The following is a 25430-nucleotide window of genomic DNA, read 5'->3' on the forward strand; positions in this document are numbered from 1 at the left end:
GTAGTGTAGCATGTGGTGCGATGTATAGCTTAGGGAACCTGTTCTGTGTATTGTAGCGTAGCATGTGGTGCGATGTATAGCTTAGGAAACCTGTGCTGTGTATTGTAGTGTAGCATGTGGTGCGATGTATGGCTTAGGGAACCTGTGCTGTGTATTGTAGTGTAGCATGTGGTGCAATGTATAGCTTAGGGAACCTGTGCTGTGTATTGTAGTGCAGCATGTGGTGCAATGTATAGCTTAGGCAACCTGTGCTGTGTATTGTAGCGTAGCATGTGGCGCGATGTATAGCTTAGGGAACCTGTGCTGTGTATTGTACTGCCATGCTTTATTGTATGACTTGTACTGACTGAACAATCACCTGAACAATAACCCAGAAAACTATGAAGATAGAGAGCACCTCACTCCTCCTAGGCTGGACATTCTGCTTTTTTTTCATTTTTTTTCTTGTAACCCTGAATCTGGACCAAGGTGTTGGGTTTTTGCATAATCTCTGGCCAAAAGTGGGTGTTTTGGGAACAAGCCCAGGAGGTTTGTGTTCCCAGTGGTGGGGCTTAAAGGGGTACTCTGGTGAAAAACTTTTTTTTTTTTTCATATCAACTGACTCCAGAAATTAAACATGTCGGTAAATTACTTCCATTACAAAAAAAAATCCTTCCTGTACTTATCAGCTGCTGTATGCTTACAGGAAGTTGTCTAGTTCTTTCCAGTCTGACCACGGTGCTCTCTGCTGACACCTCTGTCCATGTCAGGAACTGTCCAGAATAGGAGCAAATCCACCTTAGGAAACCTCTTCTGCTCAGGACAGTTCCAGTTCCATGGTTACAGTAATAAGTAAAGGACCCCCGACCATCAATGACCAGGAATCCAGATTACTCACAGCCCAGCTTTGGCTATGGCCATCGTCTGTATTCACTTTCTGTTCTGCAGAAGTATCAGCACTGCCGCACTTGCACCTAAACATGGATGTGGGTTTCACCACAGGAACGGGAAGTATTACATATTCCAAGTCAGCGGTCTCAAAATGTGGCCCATAAGATTTTGAAAAACTCCAACTCCCAGCATGCCCGGACAGCCAACGGCTGTCCGGGCATGCTGGGACTTGAAGTTTTGCAAAAGGGAATCCTTGATTTACCTTTTATGATTAGTGTGGATCCTCTGGAGGAGGCAGAGAGGTGTTAGGGTGTCTGGCATTCTGGGAGTGGAAGTTTTGCAAAACGGAAGCCTTGATTTACCTTTTATGATTAGTGTGGATCCTCTGGAGGAGGCAGAGAGGTGTTTGGCTGTCCGAGCATGCTGGGAGTTGAAGTTTTGCAAAAGGGAAGTCTTGATTTACCTTTCATGATTTGTGTGGATCCTCTGGAGGAGGCAAGGAGGTGTTTGGCTGTCCAGGCATGCTGGGAGTTGAAGTTATGCAAGAGGGAAGCCTTGATTTACCTTTCATGACTATTATGTATCCTCTGAAGGAGGCAGACATTTGTTTGGTTGTCCGGGCATGCTGGGAGTTGAAGTTTTGCAAAAGGGAAGCCTTGATTTACCTTTCATGATTAGTGTGTATCCTCTGGAGGAGGCAGACAGGTGTTTGGCTGTCTGGGCATGCTGGGAGTTGGAGTACCACCGTTCTAAGTTGTTATACAGTGGGGGGAGCAGGAGAGTCGCAGTCTAACCACCGGAGGTTTTCTTCCTCACAATGAGCTCTAGCAGGAAAGCCTCTGTTATACTGTATGGTGTCGATGGTGATTTTGTGTTGAGAAGGTTCTGCGCTAGAACAATACGTGATTTTCCTGAATCGGACTTCAAAGTGTTGTAGGAACCGGTTTCCCAGCTGCTATTTCCTATTAGACAAGTTTTTGGTACTGACCAGGAAGCACGAGCCCAGAGCCGACAGGTTCTTCATCAGCGCCAATACCGTCATTACAGTATAAAACTGCCTAACAATCCCCCAATACAACACTTTTTGCCTTTTTTTTTTTTTTTTACAGTAAATTTGTCAATATGAAGAAGGTGTGGGCTGTGGGTTTAGAGCGAGAGGAAATCCTACAATGTCTCAGGAGGCCTAGAAGAGGCGTCAAGCTCGAATTATCGAGATAGAAATGTGCACAGGCAAACAGATCTTGGATTTTGATGTTCGTCTTCATTTCATACAAAAACATGGGGGGGGGGGCGGTGATTTTTCATGTAAGTAATTCTCAAAAAAAAAATTTTTGTCTTTGTTTTTGTGACCGGTATGATGCTACATGTTGTATTTAACAGCTAACCCATTGCTTCATAAATGTAAATGGGCACTCTCCTTAAAACTAATTTTTGCTATTGCACTCCTTATGGTAAATAAAAAATCTTTCTAATGTACTTTGTTTGAAAAAAATAAATGAAGTCTTCTATGTTTTATTTGTGTTTTAAAAAAAGCTGCCACTAGGTGTCTCCCTACTTGTCCAGTGCACATTTCCCCCCATCTCTTGCACAGACTTTGGACTCCTGCTGGTCTGGCAGTAGTCTAAAATCAGGAACTGCAGTCTGGAGTGCTGAGGAGGGGTGTACAGCCTCAGCCAATCATAGCTCATCTCACACTGAACTACTCTGGGCTGTGTGGCAGAGTGAGGGAGGAAGTTCTCCCCTGTATGGCTTCAGATGATGTCACGCCTGCTGGGGAACGCCCCCTTCCCAGTCTGTGAATCTGACTGAGACTGAGCAGAAAATACAGAGCAATATCAAGGTACAAAACTAAAAAATAATACAAATAAAGGCCGGGGGTGGTTTATCATGATGGGGGCAGTGAATTGAGAGGATTATAACATTTAACAAGATCATGACAGGTACTCTTTAAATCATGCCTGTCAGATCCCCCCCAAAAAAGAATGTTATTCAGTACTTAATCCTGACAATGTGTAATGTAATTTTTTTGGCCTCCATCACCTATATTTATTATAAAAATCCCTCACAGTGTTAGAAATTCTCTCAGGAAGGGGGCATGCCCCTCCCTTGTGGTGGTGGGAGGTGATTGGTGTGTGGTGGGAGGGGGCGTGCCCCTCCCTTGTGGTGGTGGGAGGTGATTGGTGTGTGGTGGAAGGGGGCATGCCCCTCCCTTGTGTTGGCGGGAGGTGATTGGTGTGGTGGGAGGGGGCGTGCCCCTCCCTTGTGGGGGTGGGAGGTGATTGGTGTGTGGTGGGAGGGAGCATGCCCCTCCCTTGTGTTGGTGGGAGGTGATTGGTGTGTGGTGGGAGGGGGCGTGCCCCTCCCTTGGGGTGGTGGGAGGTGATTGGTGTGTGGTGGGAGGGGGTGTGTCCCTCCTTGTGGATGTGGGATGTGATTGGTGTGTCTGCTCATGCAGCCTTGTCCATTAGTCATCTCTTGTCCATGACTCATGGACAAGCTGCTGCAGGACTGGTTAGTGTCCCAGTAGGTATGGGGACCATTTTTTTTAAATTAAATATTTTTTTTTTTTAAACAACCATATTACAAAAGGTCTTTATATTTCATTAGCAGCAACATATACATTTTTTTGGGATCTGACAGTGCCCATTTCCATGGTTCTACTCGGCACCAAAAATGGTACACAACAATTTGCATAAAGCATCAAAATATAAAAGGTACAAAATACGCTGGTACACCCTTTACCCAGATTGCATGAGGTGCTGACATGGAGGAAAACCTTTTTTTCTGGCACTGTTGTATGTGACATAAAGCTCTTGAGGCTGTATATATATATATATATATATATATATATATATATATATATATATATATATATATATATATATATATATATATATATATATATATATATATATAAATATGATATATATATATACACAGTATATATGTGTGTATATATATATATATATATATATATATAGATACAGTAATAAGAAATTAGAATGGTGGAGAACACTTTCTTACCATAGGCCAAATGTCCATCAAGACAATGATAACACCAGAAAGCAACAGATGGCCGTAACCCTGTAAAAACTGATAATCCAAGACAACCAGGGTGCCTCCAGCTGTTGCAAAACTACAACTCCAAGCATGCACTCCTCATCCCCGCATACACTACAACATTTATTCTGCAGGGGGGCACTTGCCCGACCCTTCTCTCCTCTGACATCCAGAGTCAACAGAGAGTCGAGAGGCCATCGTACACACAGATCAGTGTTTTCCAACAAGGGTGCCTCCAGCTATTGCAAAACTACAACTCTCAGCATGCCCGGACAGCCGTTGGCTGTCCGGGCATGCTGGGAGTTGTAGTTTTGCAAAAACCAAAGACACCCTGGCCGGGAAGCATGTATCAAACTGGTCGGCAAATAGGGGTTGTTACAATTTATCAAAAGTATACAAGTCTAAATATAGGAGCAGCACAAATTTCAATATCATGCCATATGTATAAAAAGAACTACATTTATGGTACTTACCCCATAAAGGTATCAGTAAGAGAAGGAGTAGCACCATCTCTGCAGCGGTCAGTGTCCTTCAAAGAAATAGTCAAGCTTCTTATTAGAATAAAAAAGCAGGAAGGCACCATAGTTTCCTGCATGGCTGATAGCCACATTTAACCCTCTAGGGAAGTGAGCGAAAATCCTCAATAGCCTTTATTGAGAAAATGGGAAGCGTCTTAAAGGTGACCTTTCATCAAAAACAAAAAAAAACTTTTGATACATTATAGATCAATGTATGCAGAATAACTTTCCAACTGCATGTTATTAAAAAATATGCTTCTTTCTATTTAATTTTCCACTTTGAAAAAATTACCACTAGAGGTCTCCCTATCAGTCCTGGCTGCAAGCCTTTTTTATAGATTTCAGACTCGTGCTGGAGTCCTAAATCTCAGACTGCAGCCGGGACACAGACAAGCTCAGCACTGCTCCCTGCCTTTCAATCAGACAGGCAGGAGCCAGCACTGTGCTCATAGCACAGCAGAGCAAACTCCTGACTCTGCCTTACTGCATGCCCTGATTCATTTTACTATCTGAGCTCCGATCTTTCTTCTCTCTGCAGATTCAGTTGTAAACACAGAGACGATTCAGAGCTGCCATCTGAGCTTGTCTGTGTCCTGGCACAGTGCAGTCTGAGATTTAGGACTCCAGCATGAGTCTGAAATCTATAAAAAGGGCTTGCGGCCAGGACTGGTAGGGAGACCTCTAGTGGTAATTTTTTCAAAGTGGAAAATTTTATAGAAAGAAGCATATTTTTAATAACATGCAATTGGAAAGTTATTCTGCGTACATTAATCTATAATATATCAAAAGTTTTTTTGATGAAAGGTACCCTTTAAGAGAACCCTTGGCCCTGTTCTCATCCAGGCTTCTGCCCCCTTTCCCACCAAGAGCCCCTGCCACCTCCTTTCCTCTGTTCCCCTCCATAGTACCCCTACCACCGTGAAATTAACCTTTTTCGTGACGCCAGGGCACCGTTAGCCTATACGCGGTGTGAGGTTTGAGACAGCTTCTCCTGGGCAATAAAGGCACGGGGCAATAAATACTCCAGTACAAGGTTACAGATCATTTAATGAGGCAGGATAGATGGTAATTCCTTTACAGTATAGACTGGTGCAAAAGGAGGTGCAGAGTAAACCTTGGAAGCCTAGCGCCTTGCTGGGACTGGGTCTTCTTCTCCCAGCATAACACCACGACCCCCTATGGTCACCACAAAGGGACCCCGCTATCTTTACTCTTTTATGTCTCTTCCATTGACACCTTCTGACCATAAATGTCACCTCACATGATCTCCGGGACCCTCAGCAATCAGAAGTATGGGGAGGTCCAATGACCCCTTTTTACTGGTGTCTCAAAATCCCATATTTACTGATACAAAGATAGGTTAAAAAACAATTCTCAACAGGATGAAGACAAGCCAAAAAGACACTGTAAATGCTTATTACACCCAAATATTTTTCCATTTCCTGGGTACATATATTTTTTGCATTCAGGTTAAGAAAAGGTTTCCTGTTGAAAGTTTTGCACAGCTGAGCCCCGTGAAGTATTACCACGATAGACTTCGGCGGAGCTACACTGGAAGCATGGCAGTGTTTTGGTGTGTTTTTGGAGTATTTTGTATGGTCGTTTACCATTTTGGTGAGTGTGTCTCCATTTTGTAGAATTTTTCTTCTATGGTGTACTGTGACCTTTATAGGAACCTCACGGGTTCTCATCGGGCTCTGTGTGTACATTATTGGGTAGAGGTATTCCATTTTAGAAAATTTTTGGTTGCCCACCAATGCTTTAAGCATTTTTTTTAGCATGTGTTTAATGCAGTATTTCCCGGCCAGGGTGTCTCCAGCTGTTGCAAAACTACAACTCCCAGCATGCCCGGGCATGCTGGGAGTTGTAGTTTTGCAAAAGCTGGAGGAGCACTGGTTAGGAAACACTGATCTATCTGAATAATTGTTTCACAACTCTGGATTGACTCTTGGTTTCAGAGGAGAAAAGAGTTGGGCAAGTGTTCCCATGCAGAATACAGCTTGTAGTGTATTCAGGGACAGGGAGTGCATGCTAGGAGTTGTAGTTTTTCAACAGCTGGAGGCACCCTGGTTGGGAAACAATGATCTATCTGTATAATGGCCTCTCAACTCTCTGTTGACTCTGGATGTCAGAGTAGAGAAGGGTTGGGCAAGTGTCCTCCTGCAGAATAAATCTTGTAGTGTATGCTGGAATGGGGGAGTGCATGCTGGGAGTTGTAGTTTTCCAATAGCTGGAGGCACCCTGGTTGGGAAACACTGGTTTAATGGCTGTTGAGTTGCTTTTTTTTGTGATATCCCTTAAACATTTTTTGGGTTTTTAGGTCTATAATACAGTCTATAATACAGTCAAGTAAATGTTATTTTTTCTGGTAATTACACAGTGTTACTTTTTGTTTTTGTGTCCGTCATCATGTAATGTTGATATATTACCTGTCTGTATGACTATGGGATCAACAACTGATCAACAACTGATCTCAACATATTTATTTAGTTAGTTAGTTATTTATTTTTCAGGCATATAATGAAGTTAACTGTGCAATCAGCCAATATAAAAATACAGTTTTTTTATGTTTGCGGAAGCGTTTGGTCATCCAACACAAAATCACCAATCAGTTATCAGGTCTGTGGCTAGCTTAAAAGGGTACTCCACTGCCCCAGCATCCGAAACATTTTGTTCCGATCGCTGGGTGCCTTCAGCGAGGGTCATGACGTCATGCACACGCCCCCTAGTGACGCCACATCACACCCCCTCAATGCAAGTCTATGGGAGGGGTCGCAGCGGCTGCCACGCCCCCTCCCATAGACATGCATTGAGGGGGCATGGCGTGACATCACTTTGGGGCATGTGCATGTCGTCACGACCCCAGTCGCCCACACCCAGCATTTAAAAATTTCGTTTACTTTTTTTTTTAGAGAATTTGTCACGTTCCGAACTGCTGACACTCTTAGATAGCTGATAGGGCAAGGAGACACGTGGTACCTTTCATATATCTGTCTGTGCTTCCATAACATAGAAGAATGCTTTTATTGTCAGCTGCCAAGTGTCAAAGAGGCGTTCCCAAGCCCCTGACGTGCTCAGAACTAGAACGCCTCCTCACTCCCCCTCTATGCCCTGTCCCTTCTTGATTGACAGCCCTGTCTCCAAATCTCGCACTGCACACAATTTTTATTTATAGCACAGGAATGAGATTTGTAAACAGGGCTTGGCTTCCAGCTAACTGTCAATCAAGGAGGGTTCCAGTAGTATTCTCTGGGCCAAGAGTCACAGAAGCGCTCCCAATCCCCATAAATGCTGAGGGCTGGAACGCGTCCTCTATCCCCCTGTTATCTTTGTCCCTGCTTCATTGACAGTCAGCTGGAAGCCAAGCCCTGTTCCCAAATCTCATTCCTGCGCTGTGCATACAAATTGTGTGCAGGTGCCAGTTTTGGAGGCAGAGCTCGCACCTCAGAAGTTTGGGAACCCCTCTGTGACTTTTGGCACCTTGCCTGATTGAGAGTCAGCTGGAAGCCAAGCCCTGTTTCCAAATCTTGATACTGCATAGTGCATACAAATTGTGCGCAGGTGTGAGATTCGGAGACTGGACTCTCAATCAGGTAGGGATCCGATCATGTTTTAGATAAGACAAGTATTTTGTATAGCTTCCATATTAGGTGGAGAACCTCTTTAAAACTAAACACAGTTGGTAATGTCAATACATTTTCTCTATCACTTTGTAACTGAGGGCTCCGAATATTATTTGGGTGTACAGGATGGGGCTCAGGAAGTGAAAATGTGAAAATTCTTTGATACACGAATAATAAAACATGTGCTGTATGTTATATTTATGATGTACCGTATGTAGAAAAAGAAGCGGCAAATGTAGAATAAAAAAATATGGCGGTTTATTCACCCATCGTGTTACAGCGCTACGTTTCTGTCTTCACAATGAGACCTTTCTCAAGGTTATACAGTATACTGTATGTTCTACATTTAATACAAATTTTAATATTTAAATTTTTATTATTTTTCTCTTTACCTTCTAAGAGCCTTAAAAAAAAATGTTTCCATTGATGAGCAGAATGAGATGTGTTTATTATCTTCTAATTTATCATATAATGTATCATATAATTTTTTAAAAAACACAATTGTTCCGGGTTTTTTTCTGTGTTCACCGTGTGGTAATAATTTTACCTTTATTTTGTGGGTCAGTCCATTCACAATATAGGTTTCTATGCTTTTCCCTCTGCGGGGCTGTGTGACTGCTCAGATTTTTGCTCTAGTTTTGCAACAGCTGGAGGCACCCTGGTTGAAAACAGACAAAAATTGTCTGGTTCTTAAAGGGGTACTTTAATATTTTGTTCCGAATGCTTGTAGCAGGCGGCGGGGGTCGTGACGTCACGGCCATGCCCCCTTGTGATGTCACGCCACGCCCCCTATATGTAAGTCTATGGAAGGGGGCGTGGTGGCTGCCTTGCCCCCTCCCATAGACTTGCATTGAGGGAGCGTGGCCGTTACGTCACGACCCCCTCGTGATGTATATTGCACTATACCCCTAAAATGTGCCAGTTGCAAAAAGTCCTATTCTAGTATTACAATGTGCATAGTCAAATAAAAACTGTGGTCCAGAACTTGCTTCATTCATGTATCCGGGTTCTCATCAGGTGGCTACTTCTTAGCTCCTAAGTTCGGATTCAGTTCAGATTCGACGCGTTTCGTTTCATCAGGAATCTTAGTTATAACAGCCTTAGTTTAGCATATGTTGCTCCTTGCTGTAGCGATATCCACCATGACACTGATGGCGGGGATACCCAGACGCAAGATAAGAGAGGTAAAATCCTGAGTAAAGTGAGTCCCGTACTATGGAATATATATCATTCTGTTATTGCATATGAACACGTGGGCACAAAGATGGCGGTTGATATGTATGTTTATTTGCAAATATACCCCTGTCTTTCTTTCTTTATTTTTTGAGCTTTTTATTATTTGCTACAATTAAAAGCTAAGTTTTAAATTGTAAACTTAAAATAAGGTGCAGCTCACAACAGAAGGACCGAGGCGGTTAAAGCTAAAGCCGGACCCCACCGGCAACAATAATATAAAATAATGAAAACCTATAGCTTATGCCTCTAGGACCTCACCAATGGTGCAAAATGGTGTGGGCAATGATAGATATAACAGCGTTTTCTCAGAAATTGATTTTTAATTCAGATTATAAAATATAATATATAAAAATGTAAACAATAACAAAATGTCACATTACACTGGCACTATCTAATGAAAATCTCACTGGGCCCTAGTGAGATATCCAAGATGAAGTATAAAAAAAGATATATGAATAAATTGATGTTCTAATGAGTCCATAAATCTGCAGATAAAAAATAAAAATAAAATAAATCCACAAAAGGTGTGGATAGATGTTTGGGTTTATGGCAAAATAATTTTATAACATAAAGTCAATAAAAAAGTTGATGAATGGATGATACAGAGTATCTCTCACCACTGCTTCTGGCTTGATGAATTATGATGGATGAGTCGCAGCCGTATGTTCCTCGTGTGCCCCAATATGGTGAAGGGGGGCACAGGTTAGTATGTCTCCCTTAGCAGCCCCGTTGGCAGGGGGGCGCAAATGGATGTTGCGTACCGTGAGCTCCGATAGCGGAGGAGCATGCAGCAGTTTCAGCGCTGGGGACCTCGTTCGCTGTCCGGCTTAACACAGATGGTACTAGTCTGGCACTCCGGCAGGAGTGTCAGTTGGCTCGGATGCGACAACGGGTCTGGCGGTGATGGTACGCCGGGGGCATACCATCACCGCCAGACCCGTTGTCGCATATGAGCCAACTGACACTCCTGCCGGAGTGCCAGACTAGTACCATCTGTGTTAAGCCGGACAGCGAACGAGGTCCCCAGCGCTGAAACTGCTGCATGCTCCTCCGCTCATGGTACGCAACATCCATTTGCGCCCCCCTGCCAACGGGGCTGCTAAGGGAGACATACTAACCTGTGCCCCCCTTCACCATATTGGGGCACACGAGGAATATAAGGCTGCGACTCATCCATCATAATTCATCAAGCCAGAAGCAGTGGTGAGAGATACTCTGTATCATCCATTCATCAACTTTTTTATTGACTTTATGTTATAAAACTATTTTGCCATAAACCCAAACATCTATCCACACCTTTTGTGGATTTATTTTATTTTTATTTTTATCTGCAGATTTATGGACTCATTAGAACATCAATTTATTCATATATCTTTTTTTATACTTCATCTTGGATATCTCACTAGGGCCCAGTGAGATTTTCATTAGACAGTGCCAGTGTAATGTGACATTTTGTTATTGTTTACATTTTTATATATTATATTTTATAATCTGAATTAAAAATCAATTTCTGAGAAAACGCTGTTATATCTATCATTGCCCACACCATTATGCACCATTGGTGAGGTCCTAGAAGCATAAGCTATAGGTTTTCATAAGTTTTAAATTGTGCTAGCAGTGCTACATATGTAGGTAGGTTGCTAGCTAGGTACTTGGGCAGCCATGTATGAAGGCCAGGTATGTACATAGTTAGGTAGCCAGGTATGTAGTAGGTAGCAAGATATGTAGGTAGGTAGTTAGGCAGCCAGGTATGTAGGTAGTTAGTTGGCAGGTATGTAGGTAATTAGTTAGGCAGCCAGGTATGTAGGTAGTTAGATAGCCAGGGAGTTAGTCAAGTAGGTAGCCAGTACCCCCTCCACCCAGTGGCGGATGCACAGTCTAGTCTCGGGAGGGGCATTATGAAAAACCCCTATGTATTTAGTAAGTAGCCCTCCTATTAGTTTAGTAGTTTGTCCCATATTAGCTAGGCAAGAACATAGTAGGTAGTCCCTCACATTAGGTGTAGGGAGCAGAGTTCCTTCATATTAGGTGTAGGCAGCAGAGTTCCCTCACATTAGGTGTAGGCAGCAGAGTTCCCTCACATTAGGTGTAGGCAGCAGAGTTCCCTCACATTAGGTGTAGGTAGCAGAGTTCCCTCACATTAGGTGTAGGTAGCAGAGTTCCCTCACATTATGTGAAGGCACCAGAGTTCCCTCACACTAGGTGTAGGCAGCAGAGTTCTCCCATAGTGGGTGTAGGCAGCAGAGTCCTCCCACAGAACGTGTAGGCAGCAGGGTCCCCCCACAGAAGGTGTAGGCAGCAGGGTCCCCCCACAGAAGGTGTAGGCAGCAGGGTCCCCCCACAGAAGGTGTAGGCAGCAGGGTCCCCCCACAGAAGGTGTAGGCAGCAGGATCCCCCCACAGTAGGTGTAGGCAGCAGAGTTTTTCCCCCTCCCCCAGTAGGTGTAGGCAGCAGAGTTGGAGTTCCTCCCCAGTAGGTGTAGGCAGCAGAGTTAGAGTCACCCCCCCCCCAGTAGGTGTAGGCAGCAGAGTTAGAGTCTCCCCCCAGTAGGTGTAGAAAGCAGAGTTAGAGTTCCCCCCCCCCAGTAGGTGTAGGCAGCAGAGTTAGAGTCCCCTCCCTTCTAGAAGGTGTAGGCAGCAGAGTTAGTCTCTCTCCCCCCTCCTTTCTAGTAGGTGTAAGCAGCAGAGTTAGAGTCCCCCCCCCCCCTTTCTAGTAGGTGTAGGTAGGTGCAGGCAGCAGAGTTTTCCCCTTCCCAGGTTGAAAAGAAAGTGATGCTCACCTGTATGTGTCCCACAAAGCGATCTTATCCTCCGGAGTGCAGCAGGGGCCCACATCTTCCTTCCTCTACAGTACAGGCGCCGATGAGTCACGTAATCGGCGCCTGCACTATGTTGGGGCAGAGGTCACGTCTCCTCTGTGTAAGTGGCAGATACGGCTCACACAGAGGGGACGCCCTTCTCCTGTATGTGTGATACACGCAGCGCTGTCCGCTGGGAATCCAGGACAAGTGTCCTGGATCCTCAGGCACGGCAGTCCCCGTACCCGGCCGGGCCCTCGAACGACATCCGATCGAACCGGACGGTCAGCCTGCCCCTGCCTAACCCCACCACCTCTCCAGTTGTGTCTGCCAGTCCTGCGGCCATGACATCACTTCCTTCAGTCGCAAGACGATGCAGCCAATCCTTGGCCTCAGTGTGAAAAACAATTGGCTGCAACATCACATAGATGTCTCCACGCCCCCTGACGAAGCTTCAGCGAAATGTGTGTTGGGGTTTGTAGGTGCATGGTGATAGACTGCACACATGGCAGGCATTGTTGTTCTGCTCCTATCTTTTTGAGTCCTGTCTCTTTATGTAGGTAATTATATAGGTCACTGTCCACTATTGTGTGTCCCTCTTTGTCCAGCTATTCTTCTGGTTCTGGTTTTCTTAGACATTGCTGTGGCTTTCATGACATTTGTCCAGTATCTTGTGACTTACCTACCTGTCCTCTGCCATTGTTTGCACACTTTTACCGTCATCTCGTCTTTTGTACCTGTCACTTTAGTGCCACATCTCTATTTTGTGTCTTTTTTTATCTGTTTTTTTTTCTACATTAAATAATAAAAAAAAGAAGCCAAATCCTTACTTTGTGCTTTTTTTTTTTTTTTACAGGTGAATCCAAACTATGTGAAGATGATATTGTCATCAAGTTGGATGGGATCCTTGGAGAACCTTTAGTTCTATATACATTACCTTCAAAACTAGAAAATGAAACGCTCCTCTTAAAACACACAGAAGGCAGTTCAAGGAAGACTTTACTAAAATACAATAGAAAACCTCTAAATAATCCTAAATACCAGTTCAACGAGAACAATGGGTCAGTGGTGATACACAACTTACAGAAAGACGACGAAAAGAAATACGAGCTCTTGCTTGAAAAGGAAAATGGAGAAGAAGAGTTCTGTAACATTAGAGTCAAAGTCTACGGTGAGTAAAGAAAAAAATATAAGTTACATAGATGTAAATTAAGGCCATAATATAGGGGATAAGATGTCTAAGGGTAAGTTGTAATTGTCCAGTGGTTGCCCTTTTGGGTAAAGAGCTGAGGGGCCGTGGTGCACAATGATCCCAACCAGATCCAGCCTCTTTTTGGCAGAAAAAAAGTTGCTAATTTTGGTGCATTATTTTTGTACAACAATTTGTGACTATTTAAATTTTGCCCTGATCCGAGGGAGGGTTTTATGGGAATGGTGGTCATATGGCCCGACAGATTTATTATACTCTACACCAGAAATGTGTAGAGTATATTAATTGGAGTGAATTGTTGTGTATGGACAACCAAATGGCAAGAGACTCTTAATAAATTTGGTGCATATTAATCCAGTGGACTTCTGTTGAACTTCGTCTCCTCCATAGGTAGACATCTTATAGGAGCAGGGCTGGTGCAAGGATTTTTGACACCCTAGGCAAAAGCTTATTTTTCTGCCCTCTTGACTCTGCCCATTGGCACGGCCCTTGACGTGTCCCACCTTACTACTCAGGTGACACACTGTAACAAGACCCCTCCTCATGTAATAAGCTTACTACTCAGGTGACACACTGTAACAAGACCCCTCCTCATGTAATAAGCTTACTGCTGGGGTGACAAACTGTAACAAATCTCCTCCTCATGTAATCTCCTTACTACTGGGATGACACACTGTAACAAGACCCCTCCTCATGTAATAAGCTTACTACTGGGGTGACACACTGTAACAAGACCCCTCCTCATGTAATAAGCTTACTGCTGGGGTGACAAACTGTAACAAATCTCCTCCTCATGTAATCTCCTTACTACTGGGGTGACACACTGTAACAAATCTCCTCCTCATGTTATCACCTACTACTGGGTTGACACACTGTAACAAACCTCCTCCTCATGTAATCTCCTTACTACTGGGCTGACACACTGTAACAAACCTCCTCCTCATGTAATCACCTTACTACTCAGGTGACACACTGTAATAAGACCCCTCCTCATGTAATAAGCTTACTACTGGGGTGACACACTGTAACAAGACCCCTCCTCATGTAATTACCTTACTACTGGGGTGACACACTGTAACAAGACCCCTCCTCATGTAATAAGCTTACTGCTGGGGTGACACACTGTAACAAATCTCCTCCTCATGTAATCTCCTTACTACTGGGGTGACACACTGTAACAAACCTCCTCCTCATGTAATCTCCTTACTACTGGGGTGACACACTGTAACAAACCTCCTCCTCATGTAATCTCCCTACTACTGGGGTGACACACTGTAACAAACCTCCTCCTCATGTAATCTCCTTACTACTGGGGTGACACACTGTAACAAATCTCCTCCTCATGTAATCTCCTTACTACTGGGGTGACACACTGTAACAAACCTCCTCCTCATGTAATCTCCCTACTACTGGGATGACACACTGTAACAAACCTCCTCCTCATGCAATCTCCTTACTACTGGGGTGACACACTGTAACAAATCTCCTCCTCATGTAATCTCCTTACTACTGGGGTGACACACTGTAACAAACCTCCTCCTCATGTAATCTCCCTACTACTGGGGTGACACACTGTAACAAACCTCCTCCTCATGTAATCACCTTACTACTGGGGTGACAAACTGTAACAAACCTCCTCCTCATGTAATCTCCTTACTACTGGGGTGACAGACTGTAACAAAACTCCTCCTCATGCTGCTTGGCTGAGTGGGTGGTTTGGATGCTGGTTGTCTAACTTTCTTGCAGCAGACAGAGCGGTGCCCCCTGTCAAGATGGCCCTCTAGGCAGCTGCCTATTTTGCCTATAGGCAGAGCCGACTCTGTATAGGAGGTGATGGTGAACTTCAGCACTGGTTGTCCCGGTCCTGGAGTGGACAGTATTGTGGTGCTCAACATTGTGCCAAGATACTGAAAGGAAGGGAGAAGGAAAAGGACATACAAGGCTGGGTTTGCCACCAGTGTGTGGAGTAACCGCATGGAGTGCCGGAGGAGCCTGCCACCACCAGAGACACAGGGAGCATTAGACTGAGCAAAACTGAATATCTATAGCCAATATCACAATGGAGCAAATCACAAAAAGAACAAAGCAGACAGCTCTATCCTCCACCTTCACAGCACCTGTGCACGGATCGGGCGGTAGCCCTCTCTGCCCCAAATAACAAATGTGAAAAGAAAGATTTGTCCATTAAGAAGTACGGTGCAAAAACGATCATTATTGTAGAATCAACAGGAATACGTAAAAAAAACCATAACGCTGACGCCTTTCGGATCATCGGCAATCCTAAGGATCGCCACTGATCCGAAACGCGTTGGCATTATGTTTTTTTTTTGTATTCCTGTTGATTCTACAATAATCTTTTTTGCACCGTACTTCTTACTGGACAAATCTTTCTTTTCAAATCCCACAAAAAGATTTTATTTTAGTTTTCAGTCACTTATATGTTCTTATATTTTCATCGGAACAGAACGGATCTCAAATTTGAGGGTGACGGTAACAGAGGATTCCCTGAACGACACCTGTATGGTCACCATGAACTGCTTGATGGATACCGGGGAGAATGTGACCCTCGGCTGGAGGAAAGACGATAAGAACCTGAGCCATGAGGGCAGCACGTTAGAGATCGGCATCACCAGCGATAATGCCAACAGTACATACACGTGCAACGCCAAAAACCCTGTGAGCGAGCAGTCGAGTAACCACACCTTGTCATCCGCCTGTAACCCAGACAAAGGTAACGCAAGAACCCACTTCTTCATTTAAAGGGGTACTCCGGTGGAAAACTTTTTTTTAAATCAACTGGTGCCAGAAAGTTAAACAGATTTGTAAATTACTTCTATTAAAAAATCTTAATCCTTCCAGTACTAATTAGCTGCTGAATATTACAAAGGAAATTCTTTTCTTTTTGGCAGAGCTCTCTGCTGACATCACAAGCACAGTGCTCTCTGTTGACACCTCTGTCCATTTTAGGAACTGTCCAGGATAGGACAAAATCTCCATAGAAAACATATGCTGCTCTGGACAGTTCCTAAAATGGACAGAGATGTCAGCAGAGAGCACTGTGGTCGTGATGTCAGCAGAGAGCTCTGTGTTCCAAAAAGAAAAGAATTTCCTCTGTAGTATTCAGCAGCTAATAAGTACAGGAAGGATTAAGATTTTTTAATAGAAGTAATTTACAAATCTGATTAACTTTCTGACACCAGTTGATTAAAAAAAAAAAAAAAAAAAAAGTTTTCCACCGGAGTACCCCTTTAATAATCTGCCTCTACTATTCTCATATACTCTATATACTCTATGGTAAACAGTTGCCCAACACATATTTTACTTATTTCGATTGTAACGCCAATGTTTACTCCAGGTCTTCGAGCCTAACATGAAAATTCTTTGTTATTTGTTAAAGGGGTACTCCGCCCCTAGACATCTTATCCCCTATCCAAAGGACAGGGGCTAAGATATGCATACACTATAAAGATAGACTATCGCTGAAAAAAGCGCACACCCCTATGACATATCTATATATATCTGGTATTTTATTACAATTTATCCAAAATAGCACATTATTTATTACATAAAGATAATTAAAATCATTAAAAACTGCTGACTAAGAGCCTAGCACAACCCTGGAGAGGGGCCATGAACCCCCTCCAGCAGGAAATGACCCCGTCCTAAATTGCGCACTCAATACCTACTAACCAGTATTGGAATAACAATAATTTGGTGAAAAAGTCCCTACATCCATATCATAACCATATCCACGAATTAACAATACCAAAGGCAAAACGTGCACAGATACAATGAATAGGATACTTAGGAAAGAGACACAGATGAAAGTCCAAACTGGTGAAAATGATTGAAGTGTGCGATGGACGGGGTCACGCTGAAACCCCACGCGTTCCATCACCAAGCGACTTCCTCAGGGGTGTTGTGCTAAAATGGTCCCCACACCACATTGGTATGTATGTATATATATATATATATATATATATATATATATATATATATATATATATATATATATATATATATATATATATATATATACCAATCGATTGCTCTAATAGCTGGCAGGTGATCTCCCCCTCACACATTGTTCCATGGCTGTTGTGGCGTGTATATGCCACTCTTTCCGGAACCATCCATCTCACTGTATCAAACCTCGCGAGGTACGGGAGCCAAGTCCCGCTCACATGATCTCCACCCAGGTATCGCGAATTGTATCCGATGGACCTGAGGAAGAGGGGAGCAGGTCCCCTCGAAACGCGTTGTCCCTTATTGGTGAATAAAGCCTACTTTCGGGGGGACCCGCTGAGGAAGAGGGGAGCAGGTCCCCTCGAAACACGTTGTCCCTTATTGGTGAATAAAGCCTACTTTCTTTATTATTTTACTGTCCGTTTGTCGGTTAATCGCCACCTTCCTCCAGCAAGCGCCACCAGAGTGTCTTCTTCTCTCTCACACGGACCACGTGAGAACCAGCAAAATATCCCAATGTATACATGGCCTTATGTGCGTGGCCCTGGGGTGGTGTGAAGCGATGCTGGTTCTCACGTGGTCCGTGTGAGAGAGAAGAAGAAGACACTCTGGTGGCGCTTGCTGGCGGTAGGTGGCAATTAACCGACAAACGGACAGTAAAATAATAAAGAAAGTAGGCTTTATTCACCAATAAGGGACAACGCGTTTCGAGGGGACCTGCTCCCCTCTTCCTCAGTGGGTCCCCTTGAAAGTAGGCTTTATTCACCAATAAGGGACAACACATTTCGAGGGGACCTGCTCCCCTCTTCCTCAGGTCCAATGGACCTGAGGAAGAGGGAAGCAGATCCCCTCGAAACGGGTGTATAAAGCCTACTTTCTTTATTATTTTACTGTCCGTTTGTCGGTTAATCGCTACCTACGTCCAGTAATCGCCACCAAAGTGTCTTCTTCTCTCTCACACGGACCACGTGAGAACCAGCAAAATATCCCAATGTATACATGACCTTATGTGCATCCATGTTGCTGTCTATGAGATTTCTTATAATATCCAATTCAAAAATACCCAAATAAAGTACGTAGCCAGTGTCAAGTTCTAAACAGGCTCTCGACAGTAAACTCATCCCCAGTCCATACCCTCTTTTCCACTCCGAGCCACTAAGGCAGTCACAGGATTATAGTGTCTCTTTTGTTGTTTTGGACAAAGTGTTAAGCTGACAGTCCTCTTATGTCACTGCCAAAGAGTGTCTCTCAAACATCTAGAGCCTGTCTTCAAAAATTCTTGAAAAGTTTGGAGCCCGTTTGCAAAAAATCCAGTATTTCTTCTTTCATCATAAATAGACCTCCCTCTGGGTTGCTCAACATGGATCCAGTACTCCTTATCAGGGCCGTTTGAAGCAAAATAGACATGGAGACCCCCCCACTTCCACCCCCTCCCCACCTTACACACGCAAAGCCTACAGGAACGACAACATAGCCATACATATTAATCACTCTTAGATGTGCATACGGCACTGAGGACGTGGAGGGATCTCTACAGTATACTGGGAAACGCTGGCGAGTGTACTGTGGTGCTCTGGCTTAAAGATAGATAATCACAATAGTCCGGTACAGAAGATGATGAAAATAAAGCCGGCACTCACCATTCTTCTTAAAATTCTTGCTTTATTGTGCTTCACACATGTTCAGGGGTAGGGAACAGACGTGGGGGGGGGGGGGGGGGGGGGTTACAAGGCGACAAAAGCACCGTTTCGTGCTGTGAATGCACTTCCTAGGAAGTGCATTCACAGCACGAAACGGAGCTTTTGTCGCCTTGTAACCCCCCCCCCCACGTCTGTTCCCTACCCCTGAACATGTGTGAAGCACAATAAAGCAAGAATTTTAAGAAGAATGGTGAGTGCCGGCTTTATTTTCATCATCTTCTGTACTAGCCATACATATTAAGTTCACCCCCGGTAGGCAGGTAGTACCCCCAGATTAACCCTCTCCCCCCAGTAGGCAGGTATTACCCCCAGATTAATCCCCTCCCCCCCAGTAGGCAGGTATTACCCCCAGATTAACCCCTCCCCCCAGTAGGCAGGCAGTACCCCCAGATTAACCCTCTCCCCCCCCCCCAGTAGGCAGGTATCAACCCCAGATTAACCCCCTCCCCCCAGTAGGCAGGTATTACCCCCAGATTAATCCCCTCCCCCCAGTAGGCAGGTAGTACCCCCAGATTAACCCCCCCCCCCAGTAGGCAGGTAGTACTCCCAGATTAACCCTCTCCCCCCCCCCAGTAGACAGGTAGTACCCCCAGATTAACTCCCTCCCCCCCCAGTAGGCAGGTAGTACCCCCAGATTAATCCCCTTCCCCCAGTAGGCAGGTATTACCCCCAGATTAATCCCCCCCCCAGTAGGGCAGGTAGTACCCTCAGATTAACCCCCTCCCCCCAGTAGGCAGGTAGTACCCCCAGATGAATCCCCCACCCCAGTAGGCAGGTAGTACCCTCAGATTAACCCCCTCCCCTCAGTAGGCAGGTAGTACCCCCAGATTAACCACCTCCCCCAAGTAGGCAGGTAGTACCCCCATATTAACCTCCCCCCAGTAGGCAGGAAGTGCCCCCAGATTAATCCCCTCCCCCAGTAGGCAGGTAGTACCCCCAGATTAATCCCCTCCCCACAGTAGGCAGGTAGTACCCCTTGATTAGACTCTTGCACAGTTTCGCGCGGTTATGATGTTCGCTCACGTCACGCTCTCAGAATACCTAGGGCCGGCGTCAGGACGTAGTAACACTGGCCTTGAATTCTGGTAGCGTGACGTGAGCGAACGTCAATACGAGGCCGACGCACGTAGCTGTACGGCACTTAACTGGGGGCGGGGACATCCTGAGTTCCCGGCAACTACAGGTGAGCCAGGCACAAAAATAGGAGCCGGAGGCCGATCGCCTTTAGTCTCTGTCTCCCGCTCTAGGCTCTCGCACTGCTGGCCCGGCCGACAGGTGAGCTGCTTAACGGGGATAGGGGCAGGAGGACGGCCCGGTGTGCCCGATGGCCAGTCCGGCCCTGCCAGGACTGCTGCAGCCGCCTCAGGCCTATAGAGCGCTCAGATAGCTGCAGCCTTATAGGAAGCACAACAAGCACCGGCTCTGCTTGGGGCCCCCCAATTGCTTGATTTGCTGTCCTTTAGCAACGGGCCTGCTCCTTATTCCCTTTTACAATGGACGCCAGGACTTCAACTTCATTATAGTTAGACCTTCTTTTGGGATTTTCACCATTTTTTCATCTCCCACTTGCCTCCAAGAGGCCACTTCAGAAGCACCATGTACCAGACGTCATCTATCTCTATATAGATTAAAGAAAGCATAGACTGATCACTTACCAGTTACCTAAATTAAAGGGGGTACTCCACTGCCCTTGCGTTGGGAAACAGCCATGTTCACAGCACATACCTCACATTCACACAAGATTGGTCACATTCAGTTGGCACACACGATGGTGCGCGCACACACACAACACACTACTACATATCCCGATTCCACACCTCACACTCAGATTGGGTCACCAGTAGCGCACGCAGGTTCACACTGTGGATCAAGCACTTAAAGGGGTACTCCACTGCCCCTAACAAAATGTACCGAACGCCGGTGAGGGCTGCGGGGGTCGTGATGTCACGCCACCCCCCCTCAATGCAAGTCTATGGGAGGGGGCGTGGGCAGCAGCCACGCCCCCTCCCATAAACTTGCATTGACGGGGTGTGGCGTGTTGTCATGAGTGGCGTGGCCGTGACATCACGACCACCTCAGCCCTCACCCAGCGTTCGGGTTCGGGGCCCGGGGCCCCAAGCAGAGCTGTTGCTTGTTGTGCTTCCATAAGGCTGCAGCTGCCCTGAGCGCTCTATAGAGAGCCTCAGGTGGCTGCAGCACTCCTGGCAGGGCCGGACTAGCCATTGGGCACACCGGGCCATCCTCCTGCCCCTATCCCGGTTCGGCAGCTCTGAGCCTGAGTGGGAGGCAGAGCCTAAAGCCGCTCGGCCTCCGGCTCCTATTTTGTGCCCGGCTCACCTGTAGTTGCCGGGAACTCAGTACGTCCCCGCCCCCAGTTAAGTGCCGTAAATTTACGCACGTCGGCCTCGTATTGACGTTCACATACGTCACACTCCCAGAATTCAAGGGCCGGCGTTACTACATCCTGCTGCCGGCCCTAGGTATTCTGAGACCGTGACGTGAGCAAACATCATTACCGCACGTAGCTGTGCAAGGGCAGTGGAGTGCCCCTTTAATTTAGGTAAGTGATCAGTCTATGCTTTCTTTTAATCTATATAGAGATAGATGACGTCTGGTACATGGTGCTTCTGAAGTGGCTCTTGGAGGCACGTGGGAGATGAAAAAATGGGGAAATCCCAAAAGAAGGTCTAACTATGATGAAGTTGAAGTCCCGGCGTCCATTGTACTGGATCCATGTTGAGCAAACCAGAGGGAGGTCTATTTATGATGAAAGAAGAAATGCTGGATTTTTTGGGCAGAGGGGCTCCTGGACCGTACACCAGACCCCCCTCTTTTCCTACCTTTGTGGTCATAGAGCTGTATCTCCATTTACATATTTACACATTCATTATATGTTTTAAATGGTTTTAGACGTCTGTGTTTTGTGCATTTATGTACCAATAAAATGTGATATTCTTTGAATTGTCTGATCTCCATACTCTTCCTCCTCTTGAGGTAAAGACTAAGAAAAAGGACACAACCAGTCGGTTATCATCATTAGTGTTAATTACTTACGTCCATTTATGTATACATTGAAGCAGTTACCGACAATTCCCAGTATTGCCAAATGATGTGTATGCGTTCTTTTGATCATGTGCGGGCGTAATGTATAATAGTATAATATTATGTATAATAGTGGTCGTATTAGGTATCCATTGCGCCAGCGCATTGGTGGGAAGAATGCATATTTGGTACATGTGTAGTGATGTCAGATATCTCCTTACTACTGGGGTGACACACTGTAACAAACCCTCCTCCTCATGTAATCTCCTTACTACTGGGGTTACACACTGTAACAAACCTCCTCCTCATGTAATCTCCTTACTACTGGGGTGACACACTGTAAGAAACCTCCTCCTCATGTAATCTCCTTACTACTGGGGTGACACACTGTAACAAACCTCCTCCTCATGTTATCACCTTACTACTGCGGTGACACACTGTAACAAACCTCCTCCTCATGTAATCACCTTACTACTGCTGTGACACACTGTGACAAACCCCCTCCCCATGTAATCTCCTTACTACTGGGGTGACACACTGTAACAAACCTCCTCCTCATGTAATCTCCTTACTACTGCTGTGACACACTGTGACAAACCCCCTCCCCATGTAATCTCCTTACTACTGGGGAGACACACTGTAACAAACCTCCTCATGTAATCTCCTTACTACTGGGGTGACACACTGTAACGAACCTCCTCCTCATGTAATCTCCTTACTACTGGGGTGACACACTGTAACAAACCTCCTCCTCATGTAATCTTCTTACTACTGGGGTGACACACTGTAACAAACCTCCTCCTCATGTAATCACCTTACTACTGCTGTGACACACTGTGACAAACCCCCTCCCCATGTAATCTCCTTACTACTGGGGTGACAAACTGTAACAAACCTCCTCCTCATGTAATCTCCTTACTACTGGGGTGACACACTGTAACAAACCTCCTCCTCATGTAATCTTCTTACTACTGGGGTAACAGTTTTGCGGATGTCAGGATCTGGAGAAATAATCGGCGCCCCCCATCAAGAGAGCGCTCTAGGCTGCTGCCTATTTTGCCCATAGGTGCAACGGCCGGCAGACGACAAGTACACTGAGACAATCTGGTTGCTCCAATTCTACAATGCAAAATATAGAAGTATATCCACAATAGTGAAAAACCCTAGAAGGGCACTAAGTCTTCTCTCGGGGCCCCGAATGCCGGTATGTAGAGCTAGAAGACTTCTACTCTGGTTCGGTGCCCTTCTACCCTTTTTCTCTTTTGTATATATGATTTCCCTGATGTGCTGAGCTGGCACGGGTCGGACCGTCCATTATATATAATATGGGAATCAATATCCCTGAATCACCGCCGGCAAATTATCAATACAAGAACGAGTGACCAATACAAGAACGAGTGACCAATACAAGAACGAGTGACTGAGGGGAAACCATTACCTCATCTCTAATAGGATTATGGTGGTAATTGTAAATGGATTCTTATGCTCTGTGCCAGTATTAATGCCTTTCCTTGTTCCCCTAGAGAACAGTCATCATGGACTCATTCTCTATATCTCGGTTTGGGCGTTCACTGTTGTTCTTACCATAATTGTGGTCACTGTGGTGCTCAAAAAACAATGCAACGAAGGTAAGTGAGACGTGTCCTCCATAACTCAACTTCTATTCTCGTATGACTTACAAACCTCTATGACCAAACTGTTTATCATATAATCGTATCATAGTTATGGGAAGGCTAGGGGACAATCCAATATGGCCACCATTACAGCTCACACGGGGCAGTCACAGAGCCAGAACCGGGAAGAGCTGTGGATCAGGGGCTTTTCGGTGTTATGGTGTATGACCCAGCGCGCTTCCTGACCTCATCTCTGTCCACTGTCTATAAGTTCGCTGAATGCCCATGTTTGACCCATGTGGTGCCCGACTTAACCATCTTCCAGACCCTGACAATACATGAACTCTAAAAAGAAATGGAAGAGCGCTCCATAGCGTAAGACCTCCAAAGTAAGGTCCAATGGATAGAAGAAACCCTTACCAAAGGCGGTTGTGTGAGCCAATACAAGATAAGGACTTCCAAGAAGCGTTGGGTTTCAACAGTGCTGACCAGGAGAGGACACGTCAGTAGGTAAAAGGAAGTTTCATTGGAACAATGCAACACGTTTCACCGCGCGAGCGCGGTGAAACGTGTTGCATTGTTCCAATAAAACTTCCTTTTACCTACCTAACGTGTCCTCTCCTGGTCAGCGCCGTTGAAACCCATCACTTCCTGGAAGTCCTCACCTTGTAATACATGAACTCTGTCAATCCAGACTTTGACCTAATCCCAGACTCCTCTTTTGCCTGGCCTTGAGTTCTTTGCACCAGTGTTTCATGGTCCAGTAGGCCAGCTGCCACCTACAATGTGACTACTGCTCTGACCACTACAGTTTACTCCTAGAGGTAGTAACCTGGTGCCCCCTGCAGTAAAGTATAGACCTGTGAAGAGAGTAAAAACCAGGAGACAATTTATTATGACACAGGGGTGCAAGATATTCTTGTCAAATCGTAACGCCAGGGCACTGTTAACCTACACATTCCATGATGGAAACAGCTTCTCCTGGGCCAGGCGTTATACCAGATATCCAGAACTTTTCAGAACAATATAAATTAACAGATCAAATACCACAATCAATATTACAGCATCACCTGAGCAGCAGGGCCTAGGTCAGGCACCTAAAGCAATTGTTTACCTGACAGGACGCACTCCGGTCCTGGGACACCACACATTTAGACGATAACCTTTGGAGTGACCCTAAGCCAAGCCGGTAAGGTGACACAGTGGGTACACATCTGCTGGTTGTTACAACATACAACCGGATCATAATGTTGGGTTCATTCCTTGGTTAGACCCTCTACAGGACTCCGCACTCTTCTATGTATACCACTGACTAGGGCATTTTTTACCCTCTTAATAGGTATGTACACAAAACGATGCATCAGTCACCCGAATGGCGGACAAAGTAGACCCTCAGACCAGGTACCACAAGGTAGACCCCCAGCCCCCAATCCAGTGTCAGAGCACACACATGCAGACATCAATACAGTGTATTCCGAAGTCAATAAAACCGAGGTATGTGGGGTACAATACTATATACAGTATTTTATATTACTACTACTAGTTTCTTAGGACATAATGTACGGCTTAAAGGGGTACTCCACTGCCCCGGCGTTTGGAACATTTTGTTCCGAACGCTGAGTGCGGGTTGCGGGGGTCATGCCATCACGACCACAACCTTCATGCCGTCACACCATTCCCCCTCAATGCAAGTCTATGGGAGGGGGCGTGGCAGTCGCCACGCCCCCTCCCATAGACTTGCATTGAGGGGGCTTGGCATGATGTCATAAGGGGGCGTAGTCTCCCCGCAAAATGT

At 45.4% G+C, this 25430-nt stretch overlaps 1 protein-coding gene across 1 annotated transcript in view; it reads left to right on the forward strand.

The window, feature by feature from the left end:
* The window catches only part of LOC130295328 (CD48 antigen-like), a 94089-nt gene that overhangs the window by 54432 nt on the left and 14227 nt on the right, over positions 1–25430 (forward strand). The window contains exons 3-6 of the mRNA XM_056545967.1: positions 12961–13275; positions 15779–16045; positions 23546–23650; positions 24975–25129. Coding sequence (XP_056401942.1) covers positions 12961–13275; positions 15779–16045; positions 23546–23650; positions 24975–25129 — 842 coding nt within the window. The remainder of the gene's footprint in view (positions 1–12960; positions 13276–15778; positions 16046–23545; positions 23651–24974; positions 25130–25430) is intronic.

The sequence above is a fragment of the Hyla sarda genome, chromosome 11 (genome assembly GCF_029499605.1).
Source record: "Hyla sarda isolate aHylSar1 chromosome 11, aHylSar1.hap1, whole genome shotgun sequence".
NCBI classification, from domain to species: Eukaryota; Metazoa; Chordata; class Amphibia; order Anura; family Hylidae; genus Hyla; species Hyla sarda.